The following is a 25,494-nucleotide window of genomic DNA, read 5'->3' as shown; positions in this document are numbered from 1 at the left end:
CCAAAAAACAAAACAAACAAAGGTGTCGCATATGGACAACAAATCTTTGATTCTTCTAGCCTTGGGTGGAAAAACTCTGATGACTGAGAATTAATTCTTTTGGAAAGTCTCCTCAAAGCACGGGCCCTGCTGCTTCAGGAGAAATTGTCCCAAGAGCCATTTGGACTGGGGATATGGCAGTTCTTAACTCCCAGCCACGCTCCTAGACCACATCTCATCAACAGGAACTGTAGGAACAGAGCAGATCCAAAATCACAGAAGTTTAGACCCCAACAGTTCTCTGATACTGGAACAAAAATAAAAGGGACATGACAACAGACCTCATTAATAAAGTCAATGTCTTACTCAAGTTATATCTAAGGTAGTGTCAGCCTCACATCTTGCATGACTGAGAAACAAAGGAAAAAGCCTTCACTGCACCTCTGAAGAGCAGCAGGTTGTAACTGGCTTGCTCAGGAGCACTGAGGAGGGAGGTACCTTACTCAGAGAAGTTTTACGTCAGGCTCATCAATACAGCACTAGAACACTTTCCATAAACAGACCAAGAAGTACTTGTCATATAACTCACTCCCTACAGAGGAAAAAAAAAAAATTAAAAATAAAATAAAAATACATGCATGTGAATGTGGGCAAGGAAGCACAGCCACTTGTACATTTCTCTAGGGCTCTAGTTTTCATATTCCTGTATCTTTGAAAAAAAGATCAGAACTAAATCAAATCACCCAGTCTCACTCTAACTCTCATTCATATTTTTAATACCTATTATTAACTAACTATATAACCATACTAACTATTTCTGCCACACACATTTTCTACACTCAAGATTATCACTAATGCATAATCTCAAATTTTACTATCTTCCATAGTCATTATGAGTCAAATTACTACTGTCCACAGTTTACTAAATATGGTCAAAGTGTTAAGTTCCTCACTCTCCACCATGCATGTATTTCAATACACATCTTGAGCAATATTTGCTCTGACCACAAACTGTTACAGATTTGAAATGCTTTTCCCTGTTAGTTGAAAGGCTAAAATGGCTAAGATGTATCTTTGTCCCATTGCCAGTGTCTCTTGTCCTTAGCCCTCACTTCCCCTCAGTAATTGTAAAAATAAAACAGTGATATCTGTAAGTATAGCATTACACTCAACTGAGGCACTCAAACTGCTGCACTGCCTTCCTTCCAGCTGCAACAAAAAAGTATTTTTGGACCCTTCCAGTGCAATGCAGCAGGATTCTGTAGAAAGCAGGGGCAGCAGCTACCCCAGACATTTCTGACTCACCTCAGCACTCAAGGCTCTAAGCAAAATAGACAGAAACAATGCCTGCCACCTTCTCCCTGATACACTATAAAATCTGCACATAATATATATCTGCATGATAAATACTTTATTATAAATATAGAAATCAGCCATAAATGGTATTCAGGAAAGACACTGATGCAGAAAATTCAGGAGTCTGCTAAAACTGCTACTGAAAGAAGTAGTTGAAATGGTCCCAGTTTGGAAAGAACACTTAACAAAAAGGAACTGCTTCAAGTCCAGGGTTTCAGATTGTCAGAGTAATACAGAATGCTAACAAAAAGCAAAAATATGTCAACTTTGTATCAAAATTATATAAAATATATCTAACCATGTTTAGAATACTATACTTTCCGATAATATATCCAATCTTCTACCAGTTTCATAAGTGTTCTGAGTGAAGCAGAAAAATGTCTAGGTAACACACTGACGAGAAGTAAGACTCCTCCTGATGTCCTGAAAGGCATCAAAGAGCTTCTTTTATATATATATATGTATTTTTTAATTAAGAACTGTGCACTGTTCCTTGAATTAGATGTCGAATCTTCTCAGCATCTTTTTCTATATTTTTATTTCTAGGATCAATCTTGAGAGCTGCTTCATAATCCTGAAGACCTAATATAGACACATTAATAAGAATATCAATCAATAATGCAAGAGCATCCTCTTTAGCAACTCACTGGAAATAACTACTCCCCAGTCATATGCATAAAGTATTGATCTTGAGGTTTGTCCTTAAGTAAGATGGCATCAGAATGACATTAGTTTAGCTTCCATCAGTAAATTTATATTTTGTTTATCTTATTTTACAAAACATTTTAGTGGAAACACTCTACCACATAAACATTTTCAAGGTTTGAAACATGAAAATAGAGCCTCTTCATTCATGTACATATACATCTATATACATGTGTGTGCATGTGGGGACTGTTCTAAAGTGTTCTGCAGAACAGAGGAAATGATCCTGTGTGAAAATAAGAACAAAAACGACATGAACTGTGAAAGCTAGATCTTGTGGGGAAAAAAAAAAAGATCATGAGTACAGGAAGTAAAATCTTGCCAACATTAGTCTTTTTTATAAAGTTTCAAAGTGCAAATGAAGCTGAAAGGGAATAAACAAGTGATGTCTAAGTAGAAAAAAGTAAACAATGGCCAAAGCTTAGTACTTCAACATCAACATTTTGAATATTCTTCCATTTCTATTATCAGTTTTCACTTGTAAATTTGCTTTACAAAACTAATCTGATACTCTTGAGGAACTGAATAGGGACACTGTAAATTCATGTATTTTCACACAAATCACGTGTACTTGATGAATCATTTTACTCATCAATATGAGTTTCCTACCTCATTTTACAAAGAGGTTACTAAGCACTTTACAAGTATTTTAGAAATACTTCAGGTTATTTTAATATCTTCAGTGGAAAAACTCCTTAAATTAGGAATGCAATCCATTTTTTTAACTTGTAAAGATTTTTCAAGTATCCAGTAAATTAAAAAAAAAAATGTTAAAGAATGTGGCATAAAGGTTCATAACAAATAGACATAGATTGTATATCTCTCCTTCAAAGTCACTCTTGAAAACTTTCAGGTGTGAGGAGCCTCACTGAGCTAAACAGAGTTACTTGCATGTCATTATAAATTCCTGTGCATGTTTTCATAAAACCAAGGCCTCACCTTCAGTGTATAATTCCAGCTGACAAAACGCTGTTCCTCGTCTCACATGGGCTTTCACTCGAGCGTTCTTATTATCAGGAACAGGTGGTGTCAACAGTTCCAGTGCCTTTACAAATGAGAACACCCAAAGTATTTATAAGTAGATTTTCCATAATTTCGGCTTTTTCTAATTTGCAAACATTTCTCTTACCTAATTACTATTATTATACAGTGACATAATAACTATTCAAACAGAAATATAAAATAGCTATTCAAATTTAACTATAAATGGCTTGTGAGTCTAGTCATTAAGATCATTAATGTATCCATTACCCCAGTTTGGCAAGTACAGTCACATTGCCATGGCTGAAAACTGAAAAATACCATGTTAAATGTTTAATACAGTCAAATAATGTGTTCTGTTTTCATACATCATATAACCTATCATGCTATCAAAGAAAAAAAAAAGGTAGCACTAAAAAAGCACATGTATTTTAGTACTAGTTACTATTAAAAACAAGACCAAAACCCCCCAAGTTTCAAGACTCAAGTACTTATTAGTTCAAAAAAATAATAATTATTGGAAAACTTTTCCCACATTATTCAGGTGCCATTTGCTGCTAAAACATGAGGACAACACAGCCCTTCTTTAAAAATGTTTTTTAAGGTATCCTGCTCATCACCACCACTTTGTTTTTTTCCTGCCAACCAAATGAAGCTCACTGCTATATAACAGAAAAGGTATGAGTATAGTTTTTGTTTTGTTTTTTACTCCTCCAAGTTGTGGGTTTTTTCAAGTGTATATATTGCTACAATATTTTTATCTGTAAAGAAACATACTGACCAATATATAGGCATTTGTCACAAATGTGTGGAAGCCTGGTTTAGGGTTTATTTTATTGTTGTTTTGTTTTAAATTTCTGAAAGTTCATTAATCACTATCAAATTTTAATATTTCACTACGGCTTCATTATATCAATATTGAATTTTAAAACTTTGAATTGTACTAATATGTATTTACATTTACAATTGAGATTATAAATTGATATATATATTTAAATTATATAGATTATAATATTATTACATTTAATAGTATGTATTTACAGATCTGCTTGAAACAGAAACATCACAGTAACAAATCACAATAATGCATAAGATGACAGCCTGAGCTCCTGGACTTTTATACCTTAGAGGAATCTTCGATAGCTTTGTGTAAATTTCTCAGTTTAAGGTGGCAAGCAGCACGGTTCAGGTACAGCACGGGAAGTTTATTGTTCAGCTTCACTGCAAGGTTATATGCATTTACAGCCCCAAGGTAGTCTCCCATTGCAAACATTTTGCTAAGTATTAAACAAAAAATGAAACACACACTTTAAAGAAGTGGATAAATACAAAATAAACACCTACTTACTGTTAACTTATTTTAAAAAATTTGATGTTTTAGCATCTTTTTCTTTGAAATTCCCCTTTATAGCCTTTTCTGAGAACTACCTGGCTGAAGTTCAGTGCACCTTGATGCTGGCAATAGACAGCTTAGAGATACAAAAGTAGTCACTGCTTACAAGCAATGAAGAATTGTAAGAGTGAACATATTTATGTAGACCCAGAACTAATTTTGAAAGCTTTGTATATCTGATTATGACTGCCTAATCAAAGCTTTCTGTATAACACAGCTATATAAATAAACCAATATTTGTATCAAGTTCCTAAAGTTTATTTTACACAGATGTTTAACCTCTCACTAAAAAAGTACAAATGAAATTAAATCCACTTAGATATAATAGTGCACTGCCACAACTTTTTTCAAAGAAGAATATGCATAATGTGTTTAAAATGATTTTGTTCATTATAAGTTTCAACAATTGCATCTCATGATTTATCAGATTCTAACCCCATCAGCTGTCAATAAAATCTCTAGTACAACTACCATGACTACTCTAGACATTCACCAATTCCATCTAGAATAAATAGACTATACCAAAACTGAACACTAGGCAAACACGGTAAAACTAATTAATTTTAATACATCTTCAAGTGGAATGTAACTTACTTTCCTTTATCCTTTAACCAATCTGGATTCTTCTCCTCTTCTTTTAAATCTTCCAGCTCAGATAAATCAGAATTTATTATTCTTCGAGCTTCTGCTTGTTTATGTAGCCACTGTAAATACAAAATGTGCTAGTATTATTTCTGAAGAAAAAATTCAAATCCAAAAAAGGATTTTGTGTTCATCTCTTCATTCATACTTATAAGAAGAATTCTATTGAACACATATTTCAGACAGAGGAGACTATTTGATAGTCTCCAATATGAAAAACTTGTTTCCCCAAAGATTTTATTACCATGAGAAGTCAGGTTACCACATCCCTAATACATTTTTGTTTACTTGTCTGTTTTGATCTTTCAAAATTACTTCATGTTCATTGAATCAAGCTCAAAAGAGCTGTGAACTTCTTTTAAGACAGAACTGAAAGAACTTAAATATAAGAGATAGGACATTTCAAATTTTGTACTTCAAGGAATTAAATTAATACTGCTGCCTTTTCTCCCCCTCCCAAAAAGGAACATGTTATTTATCAATCTGCACAATCATATGGTGAAAATAATTTTTATATAAAATTGTTTCTTTATATCTAAATTCAAATAAGACTGGCTTCCTTGGAAGATAAGGATATTGCACAGGTAACGTTCCTTGGCAGAGACACTATTTTTGTATTGACTGAATACACAATAAGTAATTCCCCACCTTACCTCCTCCTCTTCTGCAACACGAGATTCTCGCAGAGCTGTGGGAAAAACTCGTGGTGTAAAGTTGACTTTAATTGTAGCAGCAGCTCGGGGAGCTGGTAACAGTTCTTCCTTTAAATTCTGTGAAAATATACTACAGGAACCATCACCTATGAAAAGAGAGCAATGGAAGTGAAAAATTAAGCAAGAGATTTTGCTGGTTTTCTACCTAAGTCCAAAGTACACCTGACTTAGAAATGTGTCACATTATAATTAAACCTCTAATCGCTTGAGAAAAGTTTAGACTTGTTCTTTTGAAGTGAAGGTTCAAATAGTTTTTCTTCCTGATGCAGCAAACAAATAAATGGAATTATACAGCATCTGTCACAAATAAACTCCTCTTACACCTCTCTTTGTTGTTTGTATGATTCTGTGACAGGCCAACAATAAGAGCTAAAACTAACCTATTGAATCAAACAAACAAAAAAATTAAATTCTTCTGTTGGTTTATTTGCCTGAATTGGCTCTCCATGGAGCCAAGACACAAGACAGAGAGTGCAAAAGGAGACTGAATATTTCTGTGAAATCCAACAGTTAGGTAACTTTGGGTAACAGAAATCCACCCCCAGGAAGTCTGCATTACACTGCCAGAAAGGCCTTCTCATTTACTTTTCTAAAGCTTAGAACAAAATCCACCCTTGTATTCCCAAAGACTTCAACAAGAGCTAAGAACTCATGTGCTTTAGCTCAATAAATTGCCTGAAAATAACAATTTTAAAAATAACTGTGAGGTAAAAGAACTGGTTAGGTATGGTGAAGACAAAGATAAATGGTGAATTATAAACATCTAGGAATAAAGTTATACCCACACTTTAAAGAATTATAAAGTACAGTTCAATGCTACAACCTTTTGTGGATTTGAGTCTGGTCTTAGAAGTTCCTTCGTTAGGAATCTGAGTTTTGTTCATTTTTTCATTTTTTCTCTGTTTTAATGGCTCTATTTCTTGATGTAATGCTCCCTTTATTTGCATGCTCTTGTATTTATCACCATCTTTTTGTTGGTTTTTCCATAACTCCAACTCTCTAGCAATCTTCTGCCTCTCCTTTTCTTTCAGATCTTCAATTCTTTTTCTTTCTGCTTCCTCTAGCTATTTGAACAACAAAAAAAAACCCTATAAGACACATAACATCTGATAATACTGACTTGACTAAGTTAAAGCTACCATTATTTTCCCAGTTTCATATCCCAAGCATAGCATAACCAATAATGTGACCATACAAGCAGAGTTAATTAAGATGCTTAAAAATTACTGTGAGACTAAAGATTTCTGATTAGCTTTTAGAGGTTTCATCTTTTAACTATTTTACTAACAACCCTAAAGTACAATCCAGAAACATTCAGAAATAAACTTTACCTTTTTTTATTTTTTTTAAAGTAAATTTACTTTTAAACAGTGAAAATTCTAGCCTTGTTCCAATGTAGATCTATGGAGAATACAGAAATGTAAAATATATGTGATGATCTGAATACACTGTTCTTTATTTCTCCTCTTCTCTTAGAGATTATTACATATTTAGAAGACGTACAGCATTGCTACTAAGAAAGTCACTAGCTGTAGTTCTTTTTGGTCCATATTGCATATGAGATCTTAAAATTTCATTGCATGCTCAAAAAAAAAAAAATCCTTTGAACACAAGTGAAGTGACCAGACTTTTTATATACAAAAGAATTTTAAGAACATATCTTAAAATATACATAAAAATCCGAATAACAAAGACACAAACACACAAAAGAAAAAAAAAGCAAGTCTGATATAAAATACAACAAAGAATAAGTGAAAATTTTTAAGTCATTATTTTTCACAGTGCTAAAGGACTAAACATCTGCAAAGGCCACAAAAAAGTAGTTTTGCCACATGACTGTACTTTCCTTTCAACAGACAAAAATCTGAGCTTGTCACCAAAAACTTTCATTAGTATTATTCCCAGAAAATGGCAACAGCTAAGCACTTTTTCTGTTATATTTCTGAATTTGATAATAAATATGTTTTAAATACAAAGAAATAACAAGGTTCACCACCACTATAATAAAAATCAGTACTTTTCATATTTTTAAGGTACTTTTAGCAAAGCATCTGCCAGATTAGTTGGTAGGTGTTTACATGTATGTCTTGTAAAGCTCTTTCCAAACCTACCTTCATTGTGGCCTCCAAAGCATATTTTTTGTTTTCCTGTTTTGTAATTTTTTTTGCTTCTGTCTCCTCTTTTGCCTTTTCATGGGCTTTTAGAACAGCATTCTCTCTCAGATCTTGTAGCTTCTCCTTGTCAGCTTAAAAAAATAAACTATTATAGTAATTTAGGCCTGGAGTTCTACTGGTATGTACCATGTTAATAAAAACACGATTTCTTCTGCTACTTTGGCAAAATGCAACATGGTTACAATTCGACAAACCAGAGTCTACCAAGCCCACTTCTAAAAAAAAAAATTGAGATTTGCTTACACACAAAAAGTTTGACAAGAAATTTTGTTTTGTTTGATACATGCTAAAACCAGGATGTTCTTTGTTTGCCCTTACTTTCTATTTTTACTAGTGTACAACAATATCAAACTACGCAGATATCTACCAGCAGCAGTTTCACAGTATGGGTTCTTTACACATAATCAAAGTTTTAGAGTAGAGAACTTACCATTTGCTAGAGTTAGGGAATCCCACATGGCAGGTTCTTTTTTATACAAAGTGAAGAAAATGTTTCCATTTCCAATCTTTGCTGTGCTATTTGTGTCATCAATAGGAGCATATAAAATGGCTTCAAATAGAAAGGGAGGGATGCTTACCTACAAAAATATAATTTGCACTAATATTTACTATTTTAAATTAGCTCTTACATATTCAAAACATAGCACAAGCATACAGTAAACCTCAAGAAACAGACACTATTGACAGAAATAATTTGCTTTGTAACCACTGTGGAGGTTTGTAAAAGCCCAGAGAAGATGCTTCCTTCTGTTAAGGAAGGTGGGTCTTCGCAATTTTCAATTTCAAATGAAATTGAAAAATTCGGTTCTTCAGCACTTCAATAGAAGCAGTGGATTTTAAATTTAGGATTATTATTCACAGTATAAGCAAATGTATAAATTCAGTCCATTTATGAGAGTAAAGGCAGCTGGCACCTGTTGAGCGGCCAGAGCATTAGTAGAGAATGGGTAGTGGTAAAGCCATTATCTGCCGCAGGACGGGCGTTTAACAGCCTGCAGCACTCAGGGGGAGATTATAAAAGATAAAGGGTTATGAACTTTGACGTGTTGCCACGGCTCGCGTGTTTTCGAGCAGGGTTACGGAGTGCCGCCGCGGCCCTGCGCGCCAGGAGGCCCGTGAGGCGAGCGAGCCGCGGCCGCCCACCTTCAGGTACTGCTCGCTGCAGAAGATGTTGGCGGGGGTGGCCCGGGCGCCGCGCAAGGGCAGCGAGAGATACACGGCGGAGAGGGTCTGGCGCCAGCTGTGCTCCCGCAGCCACACCGGCATCGCTGCGGCCGGAGGAGCTCCCGGGCGCCGCCCGGCCTCAGCCGCCCCGCCCGCCCCGCGGCGCACGCCGGGAGCTGTAGGCCCGAGGGGCCTGAGGGCCGCGGGCACGGCTCCCGCTGCCTGCGCTCACACCTCAGCAGAGCAGGAAGGAATGCAGCTCATATCGTCCACATACATTTCTAGAAAGAGACAAACTGTTGGTAGTGTAGAATTTCTGACAATAAGCTATCAAAAGCCGAGGATGGATTTAATTGATACACACAACCACAGAATGGGTCAGGTTGGAAGGAACCACGGTGGGTCCATCTGGTCCAGCCTCCCTGTTCAAGCAGGGTCTTCCCAGAGCACTCAGCATAGGATTGTGTCCAGATAGTTCTGGAATATCTCCAGTGAGGAAGACTCCACAGCCTCTCTGGGCAGCCTGTACCCACACAGAAGCTCTTCCTCAGTTCAGGTAGAACTTCCCAAGTATCAGTTTCTGCCTGTTGTGTTTTGTTCGATCGCTCAGAACCACTGAGAACAGCCTGGCTCCATCCTCTGGCACCTCCCGTCAGAGACTTACACACATTGCTGAGGCCCCCTCCCAGTCACCTCTTCCTGAGGATAAACAGGCACAACACCCCCAGCCTGTTCTTGTAAGAGATTCTCCAGACCCTTGAAACAACTTGGTAACTGTGCTGGATCTGCTCCAGGAGCTCCATGTCTCCTGTACTGAGGAGTCCAGAACTGCCCACAATACTCTAAGTGTGGCCTCACCACGGCTCAGCAGAGGGCAAGATCACCTTCTTTGACCTACTCCGGCAATCCTGGCACTGAAACTTCCACAGGTCCCCTAAAAATAACTGGGTCATAAAGGCAGTGCCACCCTATTGCTGAGCAATACTGTCTGCTGTACTCTGCCAAAAACTCAGGAGGTAATTTGCACATTACCACTCCACGTTTCTCAAACAAACTGTAACACTGTATCTGCCAAAATAAAATCTGATATATTGAAAGCAACTGCTTCTGGAGAATACAGACTGAAAGATGAGCCAAACACAGCCGGACAAAAATTCAGGTATGTTTAAGTTCCTCAATAGTATACAATTACCTAGAACTATTAGGAAAAATCCAGAAACAAAAAGTCTAGTTTTCCCTCTTTCTTTTAAAATGAGACCAAGAATAATGGAGTTTAATGTGGCTCACATTAGCTAGTATTTCTGATGTGTATCACTGAAGATTTAACTTTAATGTTAAGATTTAATTTTTATGTTCTATCACCTATAACACACCGCATTATTCAAATAGTAGAGATTACTTTTAAGACTGTCTATATATAAAAGGTATCTCAGAGATTTAAAGCTTTTTCAGAGCAAGAAATCCATCATAACTAATATGATTTCTGGGTTATTCTCCACCCTCACTCACCCACATCAATATCATCTGGAAGAATCCTTGCATGCACTGGAATTCAAGAACATTCAAAGTACATAGCAGCAGCAGTTAGAATTATTATAATGTAGTAACCCAAAATCTCCTACCACTCCAGCTGTAGTCATCCAGAAAGCATCCTTCAGTTATGGAGAGTTCATCCACAGACAGTAAGTCAGAGGTTTTGAGTGCAGGTCTTCTGCCTGGGTCACCCAGGTGTCATTTTTAGTTTACTCACAGAGAATATACTGAAATGAAGCAGCTTATTATTTATTCCTGCTAGAAGAACTATATTATGCATACATGCTTTACAAGACAAGACACAGTTATGGTTACCAGTATTTGGTCTTCTCAAATTATACAAAAGATCTCCAATACATCAACCAAAATGTCTGTTTACTTAAAACCTAGATCTGCAATGTAAAGCTTGTAGGCAACACAGTAAATATCACTAACATGTTTTTATGTCAAAGTAGCAGATTTAGCTGCTAAAGGACACCAAAGGGTTCAGCAAGGTGTTGTTGTTGTGTTGTTGTTGTTCAGCAAGGATCAACCTTTACAGTTTTGAATCAATACACATGTGCAGAACTACCACCTCTGTCCCACCCACTCCACAGCCTTACCTGGACAAGCTGCTGTGCTCTCGCTGTGACACACTTGCAAAGTAAGAGACACCCATGCAGAGTGGTTTTTCTGCTGGCACTAACTTGATCAGTCAAAAGTCTGCAGTGAAAAGTTGGCAGTGAAAGAAGAAAATTTTCCACTGAAAATCTGATTCCCAAATTCCCAACTCCTGTGCTATGAAGGATGCAATTTATGTTCCAGACAAGCCTTAATAATATTATTAATATTCTGGACCTTCCAGCTGCCTATACATACATACATCTTGTCTGGGGTTATTTCACTTCTAATGACTTCAGAAGTTTTAATATATGGGAGGGAAAAAATCCTTTATATAGTTTACATTTTCTTAGCTTTAATTATTAATTATGATTAACCTTTTTTAATTAATTAATAACCTTTTTTCCTCCCATCCTTTCTAAATTCTCTCATCCCTCCCTATTTTTAATGAAAAGCAGAATCATTTTATGAGACTGTTTATTCCAACAAACTCTTTTGCATATGTAGCTTGGGATCTATATCAGTTACTTTCAAAAATTATCGGTAAAGTCGTGATATAGTATGTTAGTTCTGGCATTTTAACTAACAGGAAGAGCTTAGTAATAATTTTATAAACTGGAATAAATAATTCTTAGTATAATCACTTTCCAAGTGCACAAAGTTATTTAAAAAAAAAATAAAAATCTATTTGGACAAATGGTGCTCGAGCCTTCCCTCCCATCCTGTGAGGAAAGACATGGGGCTGAAGGCACAAGACCTTTTGCCACCTGCTTTGAAGTAACTGCAGATTAACACCTTTATGGAACAGTGAAGCTCTCCAAGAGAGGCAGGAGCTGTATTTTCTGATGCATATGACCTCATGCTGCTTCTTGCAGGATTACGCCCTATCCAAATGTGTTCTCACAAGCAGAACATTAGAAAACTCCCTCTAGGCATTACACCATCTTCAGAAAGTCAACAGGCAACTTCCCCACAAAAATTATCTTTATTTTAAAATAAATTGAAACCAGACAACAGAAAGCAACGAAGTTACATACAGTGCTGGACAAAGTCTACCATATACATTTTCCAAGAACACTTGAATCAGATTCTGATATATGTTCTTTGTTCTTCTAGAAGGTAAAAATATCACATCATTACTAACAAAAAAAGAATTAAATGTCAACAATCTTAATCAGCTTATATTTTGCATTGTTTGGATGGCAGTAGATTGGTAACTTGCCTTTTTCTACTCACTTTTAACTCTAGTAGGAGAATGTGGACAAAAAATTCCAAGTCAGAAGGCCCTAAAGACCACAGTGCTTGCTCTAAAGGCCACAAGCACAAGCTTGGAGGAAAGACCACATTTTAAATAAAAATCACTAAAAATTTTGTATCATTTCACATTTCAGGAAAAAAAAAAACTATCAAGAAAGAAAAAGAAAAACAAAAAGAAAAAATAATATATTAAGAGCTTGCCCTCCTTAAATTACATGGAAGCTCAGATTTAGATAGTTCTGTAGGGGAAAAGATGAGTGTCCAGGAACAGACGACTCTCATAACTCCAATCCCAAAATGTCTCCAGTACAGCAATTCCTGAAATACAGTGCACAAATCTCCAAGTAAAAAAAAAGGTGGGGCTGGATCAAAAAATTATTTTGAGACAGTTTCTTTGAACATGAAAAGGAAAATTATGTATGGAAAACAATGCAGAAATAGTTATTCCCTATGGTGCTGGGCTAAGCCATTTCTAAACCAGGAGACAAAGGGTGACACTGAAAACTTCAAGCTACAGGCAGCACCTCTGAGGGTGTGAACACCACTCAGAACTAATTACTCCAGAATTGATGACACACAGCACTAGGCCACTAAAATGACTTCTATATAAAGCAGAAGTTATCACTTCCACATAAAGAAGTGAAATGTGCATAACACAAGATGTAGTGTAGGATAGTTATATTGCCTTAAAGAGTTCTGCTAAGTACACTTAGTTTCCAATTTTAGGGAAGAGTCTATTCTAATATAGAAAGCTTCTGCCAAAACTTAGTAACTGCAGAATAACTTTAAAATACATCCAGTTCTACATCCTCCTGCATATATCTAATCACATCCAATAGACAAAAAAATTATATGCCCTCTAAACAAACAAAAAACATTACATGTTTTGTTAAACAAGTAAAGAGTGTTAGAATAGAATTTTCACACCCAAGAGCTGATTACTAAATGTTCACCTGTTTACCAGTGGAAAATATTAAGAAATTCATATTAAGAAATGGCAACAAGATGATAACGCATATCAGTGCTGTGTGTTCTGAAAGGTACTCAGTTTTAGTTATCATGAATTGCTACCATCTATCACACATCATTCTATGCAAGATACCTCACCAGCTACCAATCCATAAACAATAATGCTTCACATACTTCATAGAGTAGCTTAAAACACATCATGGTATGAAATAATTTGTATTACATAGTAATTTAATCCCTGGCCACAGGGTTAATGTTGGACAAAGTCTGGAAACTTTTTCCAATTTGAATTACATACATTAACTTTGTCATACACCACAGCACTAATGCATGTATTACATCAGACATGCTCTAATTTAAAATCAAAACAAAAAAGTTGTTGCAAAAATACATGTCACCAATGTGGAACACATTCAAGATTGTATAAAAAGTACTGAACTGATATCCCAAAACAGGTATATTTAAGCAGTACATAAGGAAAGATTAGTTTTAATATGAAACATTCATTTAAGTCACATACAACATGATAAGAAGCATGACTTCCTTTTTTAGAAATGTTACACCAATACTTCTACTGACAGGCAATGTTTATTTATAAAATGTAAGGGATATATTTAATGCAGATGTGTTACTGTATTAAGTTGGAATAAAGACAAATGTTAAAAAGGTGCTACATTTTAACACCACTGATTTTGTAAAAATCTCAAACCATAAAAGCATTTTACTTGCAAATATCACAGGCCCCAAACTGCAAACACTTTAAAACATTCTTGACTGTGTGCATGCAGTTTCACTGACTTCATTAATTCTCACATGCTTGAAATTAAGCCTGAAAAATGTGATTACAAAACCAGTTCTTAGATTAAAAACTTCAGAGGTCACAAAGTATAATCTTCTTTGAGCAGCCCCCAAAATTATATTTTTGTTTTAAGTAGAGCAAGCTTCATTACTTTTCTCTAGCTTATTTCATCTGAAGATCTCAAACAATAACTAGGCCTCTAAAGAACCTTTGGAAGTAAGCATCAGTCCCATTTTCTTTCTGAAGATACAGGCACAAACAGTTAACGTGCTAGTTTCAAGGTGTAGAAGGAATGAGGAAAACAGGAAGAAACAGGATTTTTGCTACCTGCCCTCTAGTCTGTATCCAGCACTGTCACTTACATGTTATCTCATTTAAAATTGGTCATTAGCAAAAAAGTATTAAGGACAGCAGAATCTAATTTATACCTGTTTATTTCAGCCTGGGGAGGAAAAAAATATTTGGGAGCAATATAAGGCTGCATTTCTGATCATGACCAGAAACTATTTAAAAATGACACAGGCATTTCCCAGAAAAATGTTAAGGTTTGCAAGATTTACAAAATCTTTGCAATATTTTTGGTGTGCAGCACCAGTACAGTCTAAACCACCAGTAATGAAAGAAGCACATGAGAGTTCAATACAAATTGCTTCATGTATTACAAAAAACCTCACCTATTCTAGTCAACCCTCCCTCCCTCCCTCCCACCCATCATTCTAGAACTAAATTCTAGTGCTAATCAGCTGACATTTTCCTAGTACCTTACTAATTAAACATGATTGCTGTTTTTCCTGTGCATACTTGAACTACTACTTATTCAACACATGCAGAGAAAACCAAAATATAACTGCTCTCTAGAGAAAGAGTTCAAGTATGCCAAGAGCATATCGGCAGGGCAAGCATATTGGCTGGATGACTTCTGGTGATCCTTGTCAGTCCTGTCTCTCAGATCAGTGTGCTAACAAGTGTGAGGCTGGTTGTTCATTTGTTTTTATTTGCTATCATTGACATTTGCTAATGACTTGAACTTACAGGTTAATAAATGCAGAAAATATACTGGGTTACAAACCAAATTTAATACCAGGTTAGAAAAATGTAAAAGAAATTGTTAGAGTAAGTTTCACAAATACACAATTTAAGGCCTTATAAAATTATATTCCAGTTGATTTTAAGTCCTTAAGAACATTATGTTTCAAGACTAATGTCCCAACAACAGCTAATCTAGAAAATAGTTGCCTAACTTCATGTTGGGTTGAGGAAAAGATTAAGAAATTCATGGCTATTTTAAATACAATGTCTGCTCCAAAATGTTAAAACATGAATTGGACTTCTGAGAACAAATGCCCCAAAATCCTCTCATAAGAGGCATGGGGTGTGGGAGTGGGAAAGATAACAGTATCATCACCGGAGTCTTGGTTGAATTTTCACTGAGCAAAATTTTTATTTCATTTACATTATTGTAGGTGTGAACCAGCTCCATTATGTTCACAGTGCTAATTGTTGCAGAGATTAAACTGATTCCCAGAGGAACAAATCTATCTAAACAAGGTTTGGTTTAATTACTACTTCAGATACCAAAAGCAAATTCAAACAGTCTGTCAGTCATTAGGAAAACTACTGAAGAATAAATCTCTCTAACAGAGGTTGTTGCTTGTTTGGCTTTTTGTTGGTGATTTTAAAATCACACCTCTAAAAAACACACGATTAAGTCTAGTTTATGTACTAAATTAAAGCAACCAGTGATGAAAACAGAAGCTCTGGATCTATCTTACACTTTATATCCCCATACAGGAAAATTTTAAAGATACGAAATATGTCAGACTTTAGACATTATTTTCTTTTTCCTGATGAGAGGCAAGCCAAAAACAAACAAACAACAACAAAACAAACAAAAAACAAACAAAAAAAAGAAACCAAAACAAAAGGTAGGGTAATACTGCACTTATACAGCAAAACTTTTCACTTTTGAAATAAAACAAATTGTGTAGATTTGCACAGTATCTTCCAGGAATGTACACAGTAGAGCCCATTTAAAATCAAACACAATAGTGAACTATCAAACAGGCCTTACTTTCACTCATTAGCATGGCTTACCATAAAAACTACCTCTTTATTAGATTACTGTATTCTCTATAAACTCCTATATTACTCATCATCACAGATCTGAAAAATTTATCACATTAAAAGTCATTACCATGACTAGTACCTGTAAGCTTGACATATGATTTAATTGCTGTTTATAGACTGCTTCCAGCACAGTGGTACATATTCCAAGCAGAATCTGTTATCACAGTGCCTCCTTTTATTAATTCAAAACATTTCTCTCAAAATAAACTTTTTCAATTGCACATGCAACTTCATCACACTGCTAAGGCTGAAGTGTTCAAGGCTGGATGCTTCCCAACATTTAAAAAAAAGGGGGAGTTATTTTTAAGATCAAGAATAAGATCAAATCACCCTTATTAAAATAGAATTTCTTAGCATCACATATGAAGCTCTAGTGCCATTCATATTTGTTAGCAGGATATCAGGTTTATCAAAGGAGATAAAGTTCTGACTACTTAGTTCTGATGTGAACTAAACTCACCTGATATGACAGCTGTATTTTCTTTCCTCACCTTAGATTTCCCACCCCCTCTGGCCATAGGCAGTGGTGGGAATTTAGTTTCAAAACTTTGCTAGCCAAATTATCATGCAATTCAGAGCCTGTGCAGAGCACACTCCATTGCCTTGCTCCCTCCTTCATGCCAAGTGGACTGTGTAAGCTCAGGGTGACTGAGCAGGCTGGAGCTGCCAGCCTTAGAAACTGGGCAGGATTTTCCGTGCACTATTTCATCCACAATTCTCAGGCAGCACTGAGGCAGGAGACTGGAACCATCAGTGAGAAAGAATGAGAGAGAGGTGCGTGACTGCACAACCGTGACAGATGCAAAGACTGTATCCCAAGGTATGTCCTCGAGATAAATGAATTAAGGTTACATGTGTAACCTTAGTTTTGGCATTCTCTAGATTTAAAGCAGTAGACTTCATAAACTCAATATGTTCTTTTTCCAATTTAATCCCATTTCACAACAATTTCCAAATAATGCAAGACCTATAAAGAGCCTTCAGCAAGTAATTGCTGAGAAGTCAAGAGATTATTGCCTTTTCAAGGAAACAGAAATATGTAATAGTTAGTGGCTTTCATTATGTTACTAAGCATGAATTCATGATTTTCGAATAGCACATTAATGCTTTGCTTCAAAAATAGGAAAAAGCATATACAAAATTCTCTGTATTTACCCTAAAATAACAACTATTAGTACTGCACATTCCTCCATGTCATCTCTACTATATTCAAAGAAAGGCTATCAAGAACATCAATAACAGACATTCACGCCAAAAGAAAAAAACAAAGTAATGAGTACTTGCAAATATAGTACCATTAAAACCAAGCACTAAATGCTAGCGTTAGTTAACACATTAATACACACTAGCAAATTAGGGCTATTCACACAGGCACATTTTTTCCTTCAATAATATTGTCAATGCCATCCTACTTCCGATCAATTGTCAGTTACAGTTTAATCAGAAACAAAAAATATTCCATCTTGTAAAACATTTGCACACATAAAACTAAGAGTACAAAAGCTGAGATGGAAGTTTATGAATGAAAACAGATTAGGGAAAAAAAGATGACAGCAATCAAACACAACTGATTGTCTGCAGAAAGTGAAGTACCCAATTTGTAACCGAATTTTCATAGCAAGTATTTGCTCCACTAGCACCCACTCAGGCTGTCAGCCCTCTGTGTTCAGTGCAGGTGGTCCTGCAGTCTCTCTCGTGCGCATTAACTGCACATCCTTGTCTGCCATGCAAGTGTCACAGCCCCACACTGCCGATGCCTCTGCCGTGAGAAGGCCATAGGCTGACTCTGTCATGCCTGTACAGATCCGATGGAACCATTTTTGACAAGAGGCTTCACACAGGATGGCATCCTGGTCATCATTGACTTCATGTGTACAAATTCCACATGGGTAGACGGGTTCAGAGGACGAGTGTCCATGCCGACTGGGATGGAGGGGTGTTTTGCTGCTCTTTTCAGAGTTGCACCCTTCAGCAGTACCTCGAGGCTGGCGGGACTTGCTCTGAGTCCCATTTGAGTGGCCAGCATTGGTGTTATCAGCACTGTTAGAATGGCTGTTGTCCTGATTTACCACATTGTTTCGAGTAACGTTTTTCAGTTCACTGTTACCTTGACTCACAACGTCCTCTGTCCTATGATGATGCTGATGAGCAGCAGTGTTCTGGCTGGATGCTTTGCTTGCACCTTGACTAAAGTCTTGCTTTTGTGCTGATGATTTTGTCTGGTTGTACGTGTTTGGTGGAGGAACAAAAGAATGGTTTGATTCTAGCTGAGAATTTGGAAAATTTGGATTGTTTCCAGGACCAAAGTTAGTTGGCACATCAGGGTGAGGTATCTGACCTGAATGGCCAAAGTTCTCCCCAGGATTTGGCCTGAAATGTTGAGCAGGCATATTGACATTTTGATTCATCTGACCACTGCTATATGGCGGTTGATTCCCAAAACCTGGATTATCATGCGGACCAAAGCTGAAAGAGTGGGGTCGGCTAAAACCCATGCCAACAGGGTTTTGGGGAAGAGGATGTGGCTGATTTCTGAGGGAGTAAGAACCACCATATGGTGAGGACACTCTGGGCAGCATGTGAGGTGGCATTCTGAAAGTGTTATAGCCTCCAAAGCCAGGATAACCAGGATTACTAAAATATGGATTTCCTGAAGGAAGTGGTTTATAAGACACAGTATTATAGTTGTCATCAAATGGATTTGCAGCTACAAGGTGGTCAGAACTTGGGTTCGGTGGTGGAGCATATTCAGATGGAGGAGGAAATGATGACCCCTATAAACATTTTAAATACAACATTTTAATTAGTTTTAGTATTTCCCTGCAAGACACACCAACCACAAAGGCTCTGGATTAGCAATATAACTGCTGAAAGAACTGTTCAGCTGTTGTGTAAAATTCATCCACTGTACCCTGCCAGGCTGTCTGAAATTTCAGTACAGAGGCAGGAGAGGAGCTTGGGCTCCAAATAATGTGGTGATTTATAGTAGTCTCAGTGTTTTAAAAAGTTTGCAATTCAAAATACTATTTGATATATGATTTCTATTTCATAATCTTTTACAAAAGACAAGGAACAATACAGAAATTCAACTGTCACAAACACATACACAAAGTATTTCCAAATGTTGAAGAGCAGATTTGAACCATTTCCTTAATTTCATTTTGGGTTCATGTTACTGAATATACATCTCTTAAGACACCCCACTTCTATGAGGATATACAAACCTAATGGCACTATAACCCTAAAAAAAGGCATTTAGAATATAGGAGTCAGCAGATTGATATTTTCTATAGTCTGTGGACTATTCCATGCTATACATTTCTATACCAAACAGAGCATTCAGTGATTGTGGGCAGTCTGCAAAGCATAGTCAGTAGGTATGAAACACGAGGATTATGTTCTGGTTACAGAGCATAATCAAGTGTTCAGTGGAGGGCAGAGTCTGTTTAAATGTCACCAGTGCAGTCATACAATTCAAATTCATTCTAGACTAGCCTGTAGGGAACATCTACTGGGTTCACCCTCACTTACTGTGGTCACAGAAAGCACTTCCTCCTAAGCACTAATAAACTAATAGTGAAAATTCATTTTTTTTAAAAAAATTGCTGCAGTGCAAAGTTAAACCTCATCAGAAGGAACACAAGCTAATCTGCATGTCCTCTATAGTTATTACCACCAGAACACAAGGAAACTCCACCAAGAAAGAGGTGTGAAACCTTGCAAAGTAACTGAATATTTCTCAGAGAAGATTTCAGCATGACTACTTTAAAACAAAACAAAAATGAAGAAAACAGATCCACATCTCAATGGACTCTGCATAGGCCTAACAGAAGGTGATTGTTTCACCTACGTAAATAAAGGTACTGCCCGCTGGGCAGTACCAAATTAACAGATACACTCACTCAAAGCTGACTGAACACACAAAGGAAAACTCAGCACTATAGATATCCAATTGCTTGAGATATTTTGTATTGAGGCTTTCTTTTCTGGAAAGAAAAACTGCCTAGAAATGTCACATTGCAGCAATTCACTGGAAAGGAGCTGTACCTGCCTTAGCTTTTGCTTGAAAATCACCTGGGGAGTATGCCAAGAGTTTGGTGAAAGCATTAGCAAACTGCACTGATGCATTAGCCCACAAACCTACAGATACAGGAATGAAAGTAAGGAGAGAAGTAGTCTCATGGCAACTACTCCGGCTGTACAGATTTCTACCAATGGCTACAAAGTCATTAAGACAAGTCTGTCACAGAATCAAATCCCTGTGGTAAAAATACAAGTTGTTGCAGTCTCACTGTGCTCCTTTCTTTAAATGTCTTTGGCAACTTACACAGATTAAAAAAACTTCATCACAAAAAACTACTATTTAGGAAGATTACAACTTCAAAGTAAAACTGAAATATTTGGTATGTAGCTGCTATTTGTGACAACAAACTGATATTCTGAACAATGAGATAGTCATACCAGCAAACAACATTTGAGTGCACTGTTTATTAAGATTCAAAAGAAGCAAAGGGAATTTACCTGTGTATTTGCTTTGCGCTTTTTCTTATCAGGGCTTCCAAGCTGAACTCCTGGTCCTCCTAACCCATCCAATCCACTGTCACCACCTACAAGATGTTAATGCAACAGTGCATTAATTTTCTTGCAGACTGTATTGTAAGTTTGCCTGTAACTACCATAGCCTCAGATATCTGTTACAAATACTGAACTTGCATTGACTCTGGTGCCTTATGTTGCAAGTGCCAAAGGAGCACACATCTGGAGGGAAGCTAACATCCCTCCTACACCTCTGTCTACTACCACTTTGACGTCCCCCTCATGCTCATTCTTATTGAAATAAACATTTCTGCTTATTTTTTTTATCTGTCACTTGGTTCTTAACATCTTCATGTCACCAGTTAGAAGTAATTCTGGTTTGCATAAATCATAAAACTTTCAAAAGAACTGCAAAAAGCCAAAGTCTAAGACTCACATCTTATTTAACTCACATAGACACAGCATTTATCAAACTCAGTGTAGCAATACACAACAGAGTGTTACAGTCCACCAGGAAAGAAAAGCAAACAGTAGTAGATCCATGAACAGAAACCACTGAAAAGTTGCCATGTTGTTTAGACAAATCCCCAGTGTATCAAATCTAAATTTCACTAAATGCAAGACTGGATCAAACAAAAAGATACCTGCCAATAATAAGTGAACCGGCCCACCTCTGGAGAAACCTCACAGAATAACTGAGCAAGGCTGTCCTGGCACAAAAGAAGTAAGGAATGTTCATTTCACTGGTTGCTCAATCAGACTTGACGATGAGAAATACAAAGACATATCTGTACTTCACCTGGGATTTTTCACCTTTCACAACAGTGGGACAAGCTCTCAAATTTGTATAAATTTTGGCTTTCATTTTTAAAACCTTAGCCAGAGATGAAAAATAAATCTAGCACACTCATTATTATCCCAGTCAGTCAGTCTTCTTGGGGCTCAAGTGAAATTGCCACAATATTGGAATGCAAAGAAAGCCCTGAGCTGAAGTATGAGAAGCATTTTCAGATGATACAAGAGCAACACATGTTAAAGTACTAACATCATTATATTAAGAAACTATATTAATTCTTTTTTTCCTGGGCCCATTAAGATAATAGCTTATTTGCTATATATATTTGTTATATAAATATATAGTAACAGCACAGAACAGTAAGCAGGCAATCCATCCTAAAAATTTTACTGTTGTTTGTTTAAAATTGATATTCAGAATACGAGTCAAGCTTCATCAAGATGCAAGCATCCAGCTGAACACACAGGTCTTCATTACCAAAGACAACCTGGAGATAACTGTGAATTAACAACAGTATTATGCAAAGCAGCACAGCGTATGACATTACACTGCTCTGTTAGACAAGTGCTCCCAGCAGACAGGTAAACCAGCTTTAGGACTATTCAGCAATGTAACACTAAATCTCTTCTCACAGGGAAGCAGCAGTCCTACTGTACCCAGACAAAAATACCTAAGTTATTTTAAATACTCCTGATCCAAGGAGGCCTGACAAATCTTCACTCCTAGCATTTCCTTTCTCCCTGCCTCCTTTTTTTTTTTTTTTGAGGTTTCAGGGAATTCACCAGTCCTACTTCAAGTTAGAAACCAATTCTCCCTGTTTTATAAAGTTCCTTTTGGCTCTAGCTGTCACTATTGAAATTTGATTTTATTTTTCATTACATATAAGGAAGATACATGGATATCCCAGATCAACACCTAACAAATTTTAAGTCTGAATTTAAAGTCAAGGGCATGATGTTACAACCAAGTTCTCAAAATAAGCTCATACTTGCTCATAGCATATTGTGGTCTAAGATACCATCAGAGAAAGGGATTACTCTTTAAAAAGAGACCTTTTTTGTCTTGATTTAGAATATAAAACCCTGCATATACTCATGTGCTATGAAGCATTACCACTGCATTACCTGTGGATACTAAATGATTACAGCATGAAGTTTTACACAAAGAATGATGGCAAATTTCCCCTAAATTTCAACTCTATAAATCCTCTTCTTTATAATCTATTTTCTCAAAACTGTTCCTACACTTTCTATGGGTTTCTTCTCCAGCATTCCTACAAGCTTCTACTAAATTTAGTGTAAGATTGCACTGTGAACACTAATCCTTATGACTGCATAAATCACACTTCTATCCATGTCCCTGTACTCTTAAAGCAAAAATGATGTTAACCAGATAGCAAAATATTCCAAATATCCAAATTTAATAAATTCAACAGCAAGCAGCACAGACATCAGTAAATTTGTGATCAAGTAGAATACTGAGGGTCATACGCAAGTGCTAGTTTACAGTAGCTGAATTTAAAAATTTCATAAAACTACATATAAATTCCCTCTCTGGGATATCATTCTTCATAAGCATAAGCATATGAACATTAGAATTCTAGTGACAAGTCTCATCAATTTCTACCTGAATTACTTTCATCAGCAAAGCCATTCACATGCCTCGGTTTACAGAAGGGAGTCCTGTGTCTGCAAAGGCACAAACCTTTTGTATTTTCAGTTTTCACTGTGTGAGGCCAATGTTTAATTCAGCCCTAAGAATTTATATTTTCCCTGTGGGTTCTATAATCATTTAATTTATACATGAAAGGAAACAGAATGTTAGTCCTAGCATACCTCCAAAAAAGAGTGAATAAGGCTCATTTTCATGAAGCCAAAATAAACTTTCCACAAAGTCACTTTTAGTACCTACCACACAGACTTTCATTAGAGGTGTACCAAGCATTTTGCAATGCTGCACTAATGAAAAATTGTTCATTGTCCGAGACTAATTTTTCAGGCAAAAATACAATCCTTTTGACTGGGACATCATCTACCTCATGGATCTAAAGATATAAATACATATCTGATAACTATTCCCCTATTAAACTACAGATAAAATTAATTTCAGACATTCACACTTGGGCAAAAGAGAAGAGATAAGCCTCATATTCTCTTTTACTTCATGCATACCTAAGATGGACATTTTCAGTGTTAGGAGAATTGCAAGTTGTAGCTTTGTTTACACATTAAGGGATTTTAACTTTGCATGTAATTGATGCCATACTTAGCATATCATACTGCACATACAGTATGGAATATTTTCATATTCACTAACAAATCTCTGTCTAGGTTTTTAAAGGATGGATGCCAGAGTCTTTTTAAACAGTGCTTTATCTCAGTAAGAATATTTTCCCAAGAAACATAAATGACTGAATAAACTTTTCATTATAGACAGAAAACTAAAAATAGTCTAATTTCAACCAGATTTGGTGAGCCTATTCTGTGGCCCTGAGACTGTAAACAATTTTGATATTAAGCTGTAATCGGGTGGAACTTGGTGGGTAACTCTGGCATGTGAAACCGTATATGCTTAAATATTTGCAGAATCAGGGCTTGAGACTGGAGGAGCCTAATGAATCCCAGTCCCCTTTGTAACACTGCTGTGTGTTTTCATTCTCCCATTTTCAAGCTTGCAATCCAGCTGTTACTATAACAGTTTTAGAAAAGCAAACTGTAAATCAATGACAATATGCACCGTGGAATCCACACCTTTTCCCACTTATCCAAGCAGAAAAAAAGCTTAAAAGATCAAGAACAATAGAATTCCAGGGTCAAAACTGGAAGCAAGAAAATGAGAAGCACTAAATTGCAAATCTTATAATTTTGCCACGATTTTCACTCAACTCACATCCTGCTACCTTTGGTTATTTCATTCAGAAAGGCACGTCTGTGCCTAAGGACTATCAGGACTCAACTATCTCTACGCAGGCTGATGTGCCACTGCCATTAAAGTCAGCTGCACTGCCGAAGTCAGAGGAGACACTGCATTTTTGCCCTTCTCACTACACCTCTCAAAGAAACGCTTACTCAAACCTCACCAGAGCCATACACCAGTGCTATTAGTAAAGAATAATATTATGCTATTTCTTCTTTTCCCCCCAAAAAGGGAGAGAAAAACCCCAACTAGACTAAGCACAGGAGCCAAGACTGGGAGCAGAAGAGCTTACACTCAAGTGTAATTTATGGGCTCTGCATCAGCACGAACTCGGACATGTGGCACTGCCGCCGTATTCCCTTGCACCAGCAGTATGCTCGCTGCATACTAATGTGCTGCACATCCCCAGACACACAAGAGACAGGACCGCACGCCGCCCTCCCCCGCGGGGCACACCTGCGCGCACAGCGAGCCCCGGGGCTGCTTTTCAAGGCCCGCAGGCTGCGGGAGCCCACGGGGCCCGGCCGGGCCCCACCGACCAAACTTCGAGCGGCCCCCGCACCGCCGGCCCCGCCGCAGCCGCAGGGAGGGACCGCGGCGGGGGCGGCCCGGCCCGCGCTGCGCCGCGCGGCGAGGAGAGCCCGGCGGGCAGCGGCGGTGCGCGCATCCCGCGCCTCGGCCAGCGCTCCGCACGGGAGCCAGGCCCCAGCGGCGGCCGCCCCCGGGCCCGGCCCAACCCCCGCCGTACCTCGGGATCTCTTCAGCGCGATGGGGTCCTTCTCCTGTTCCGCTGACATTACAGACAGCAGCGCATGGCTCCCAGGGCGGCAAGAATCGGGGCTCTTTGATGCTGC

At 37.3% G+C, this 25,494-nt stretch overlaps 2 protein-coding genes across 4 annotated transcripts; both read right to left on the bottom strand.

The window, feature by feature from the left end:
* Nucleotides 1-1,369: 1,369 nt before the first annotated feature.
* DNAAF4 (dynein axonemal assembly factor 4) lies at nt 1,370-9,260 on the bottom strand. Of its 3 annotated transcripts, none has more exons than XM_015638367.2 (9): nt 9,087-9,260; nt 8,374-8,521; nt 7,881-8,014; nt 6,593-6,833; nt 5,710-5,855; nt 5,009-5,118; nt 4,145-4,298; nt 2,980-3,085; nt 1,370-1,917 (listed from the first exon to the last, which is right to left on the bottom strand). In XM_015638367.2, the coding sequence occupies exons 1-9, from the start codon at nt 9,207-9,209 to the stop codon at nt 1,808-1,810; spliced, it is 1,272 nt and encodes a 423-aa protein (XP_015493853.1). In that variant the 5' UTR covers nt 9,210-9,260; the 3' UTR covers nt 1,370-1,807. The 3 variants fall into 3 exon arrangements, with proteins under 3 accessions (XP_015493853.1, XP_015493854.1, XP_018863416.1); XM_015638368.3 differs by lacking the exon at nt 9,087-9,260 and adding an exon at nt 8,858-9,047; XM_019007871.2 differs by lacking the exon at nt 1,370-1,917 and adding an exon at nt 1,934-2,266.
* Nucleotides 9,261-15,681: 6,421 nt separating this feature from the next.
* On the bottom strand, nt 15,682-25,488 carry PYGO1 (pygopus family PHD finger 1). The gene is made up of 3 exons (XM_015639461.1): nt 25,389-25,488; nt 20,914-20,999; nt 15,682-19,166 (listed from the first exon to the last, which is right to left on the bottom strand). Exons 1-3 carry the CDS (start codon nt 25,435-25,437, stop codon nt 18,045-18,047), a joined length of 1,257 nt encoding a protein of 418 aa, XP_015494947.1. The 5' UTR covers nt 25,438-25,488; the 3' UTR covers nt 15,682-18,044.
* Nucleotides 25,489-25,494: the final 6 nt, after the last annotated feature.

Source organism: Parus major, chromosome 10, assembly GCF_001522545.3.
Source record: "Parus major isolate Abel chromosome 10, Parus_major1.1, whole genome shotgun sequence".
NCBI classification, from domain to species: Eukaryota; Metazoa; Chordata; class Aves; order Passeriformes; family Paridae; genus Parus; species Parus major.
The sequence above is the reverse complement of the archived record's forward strand: the minus strand, read 5'-3'. Positions and strand labels throughout refer to the sequence as shown.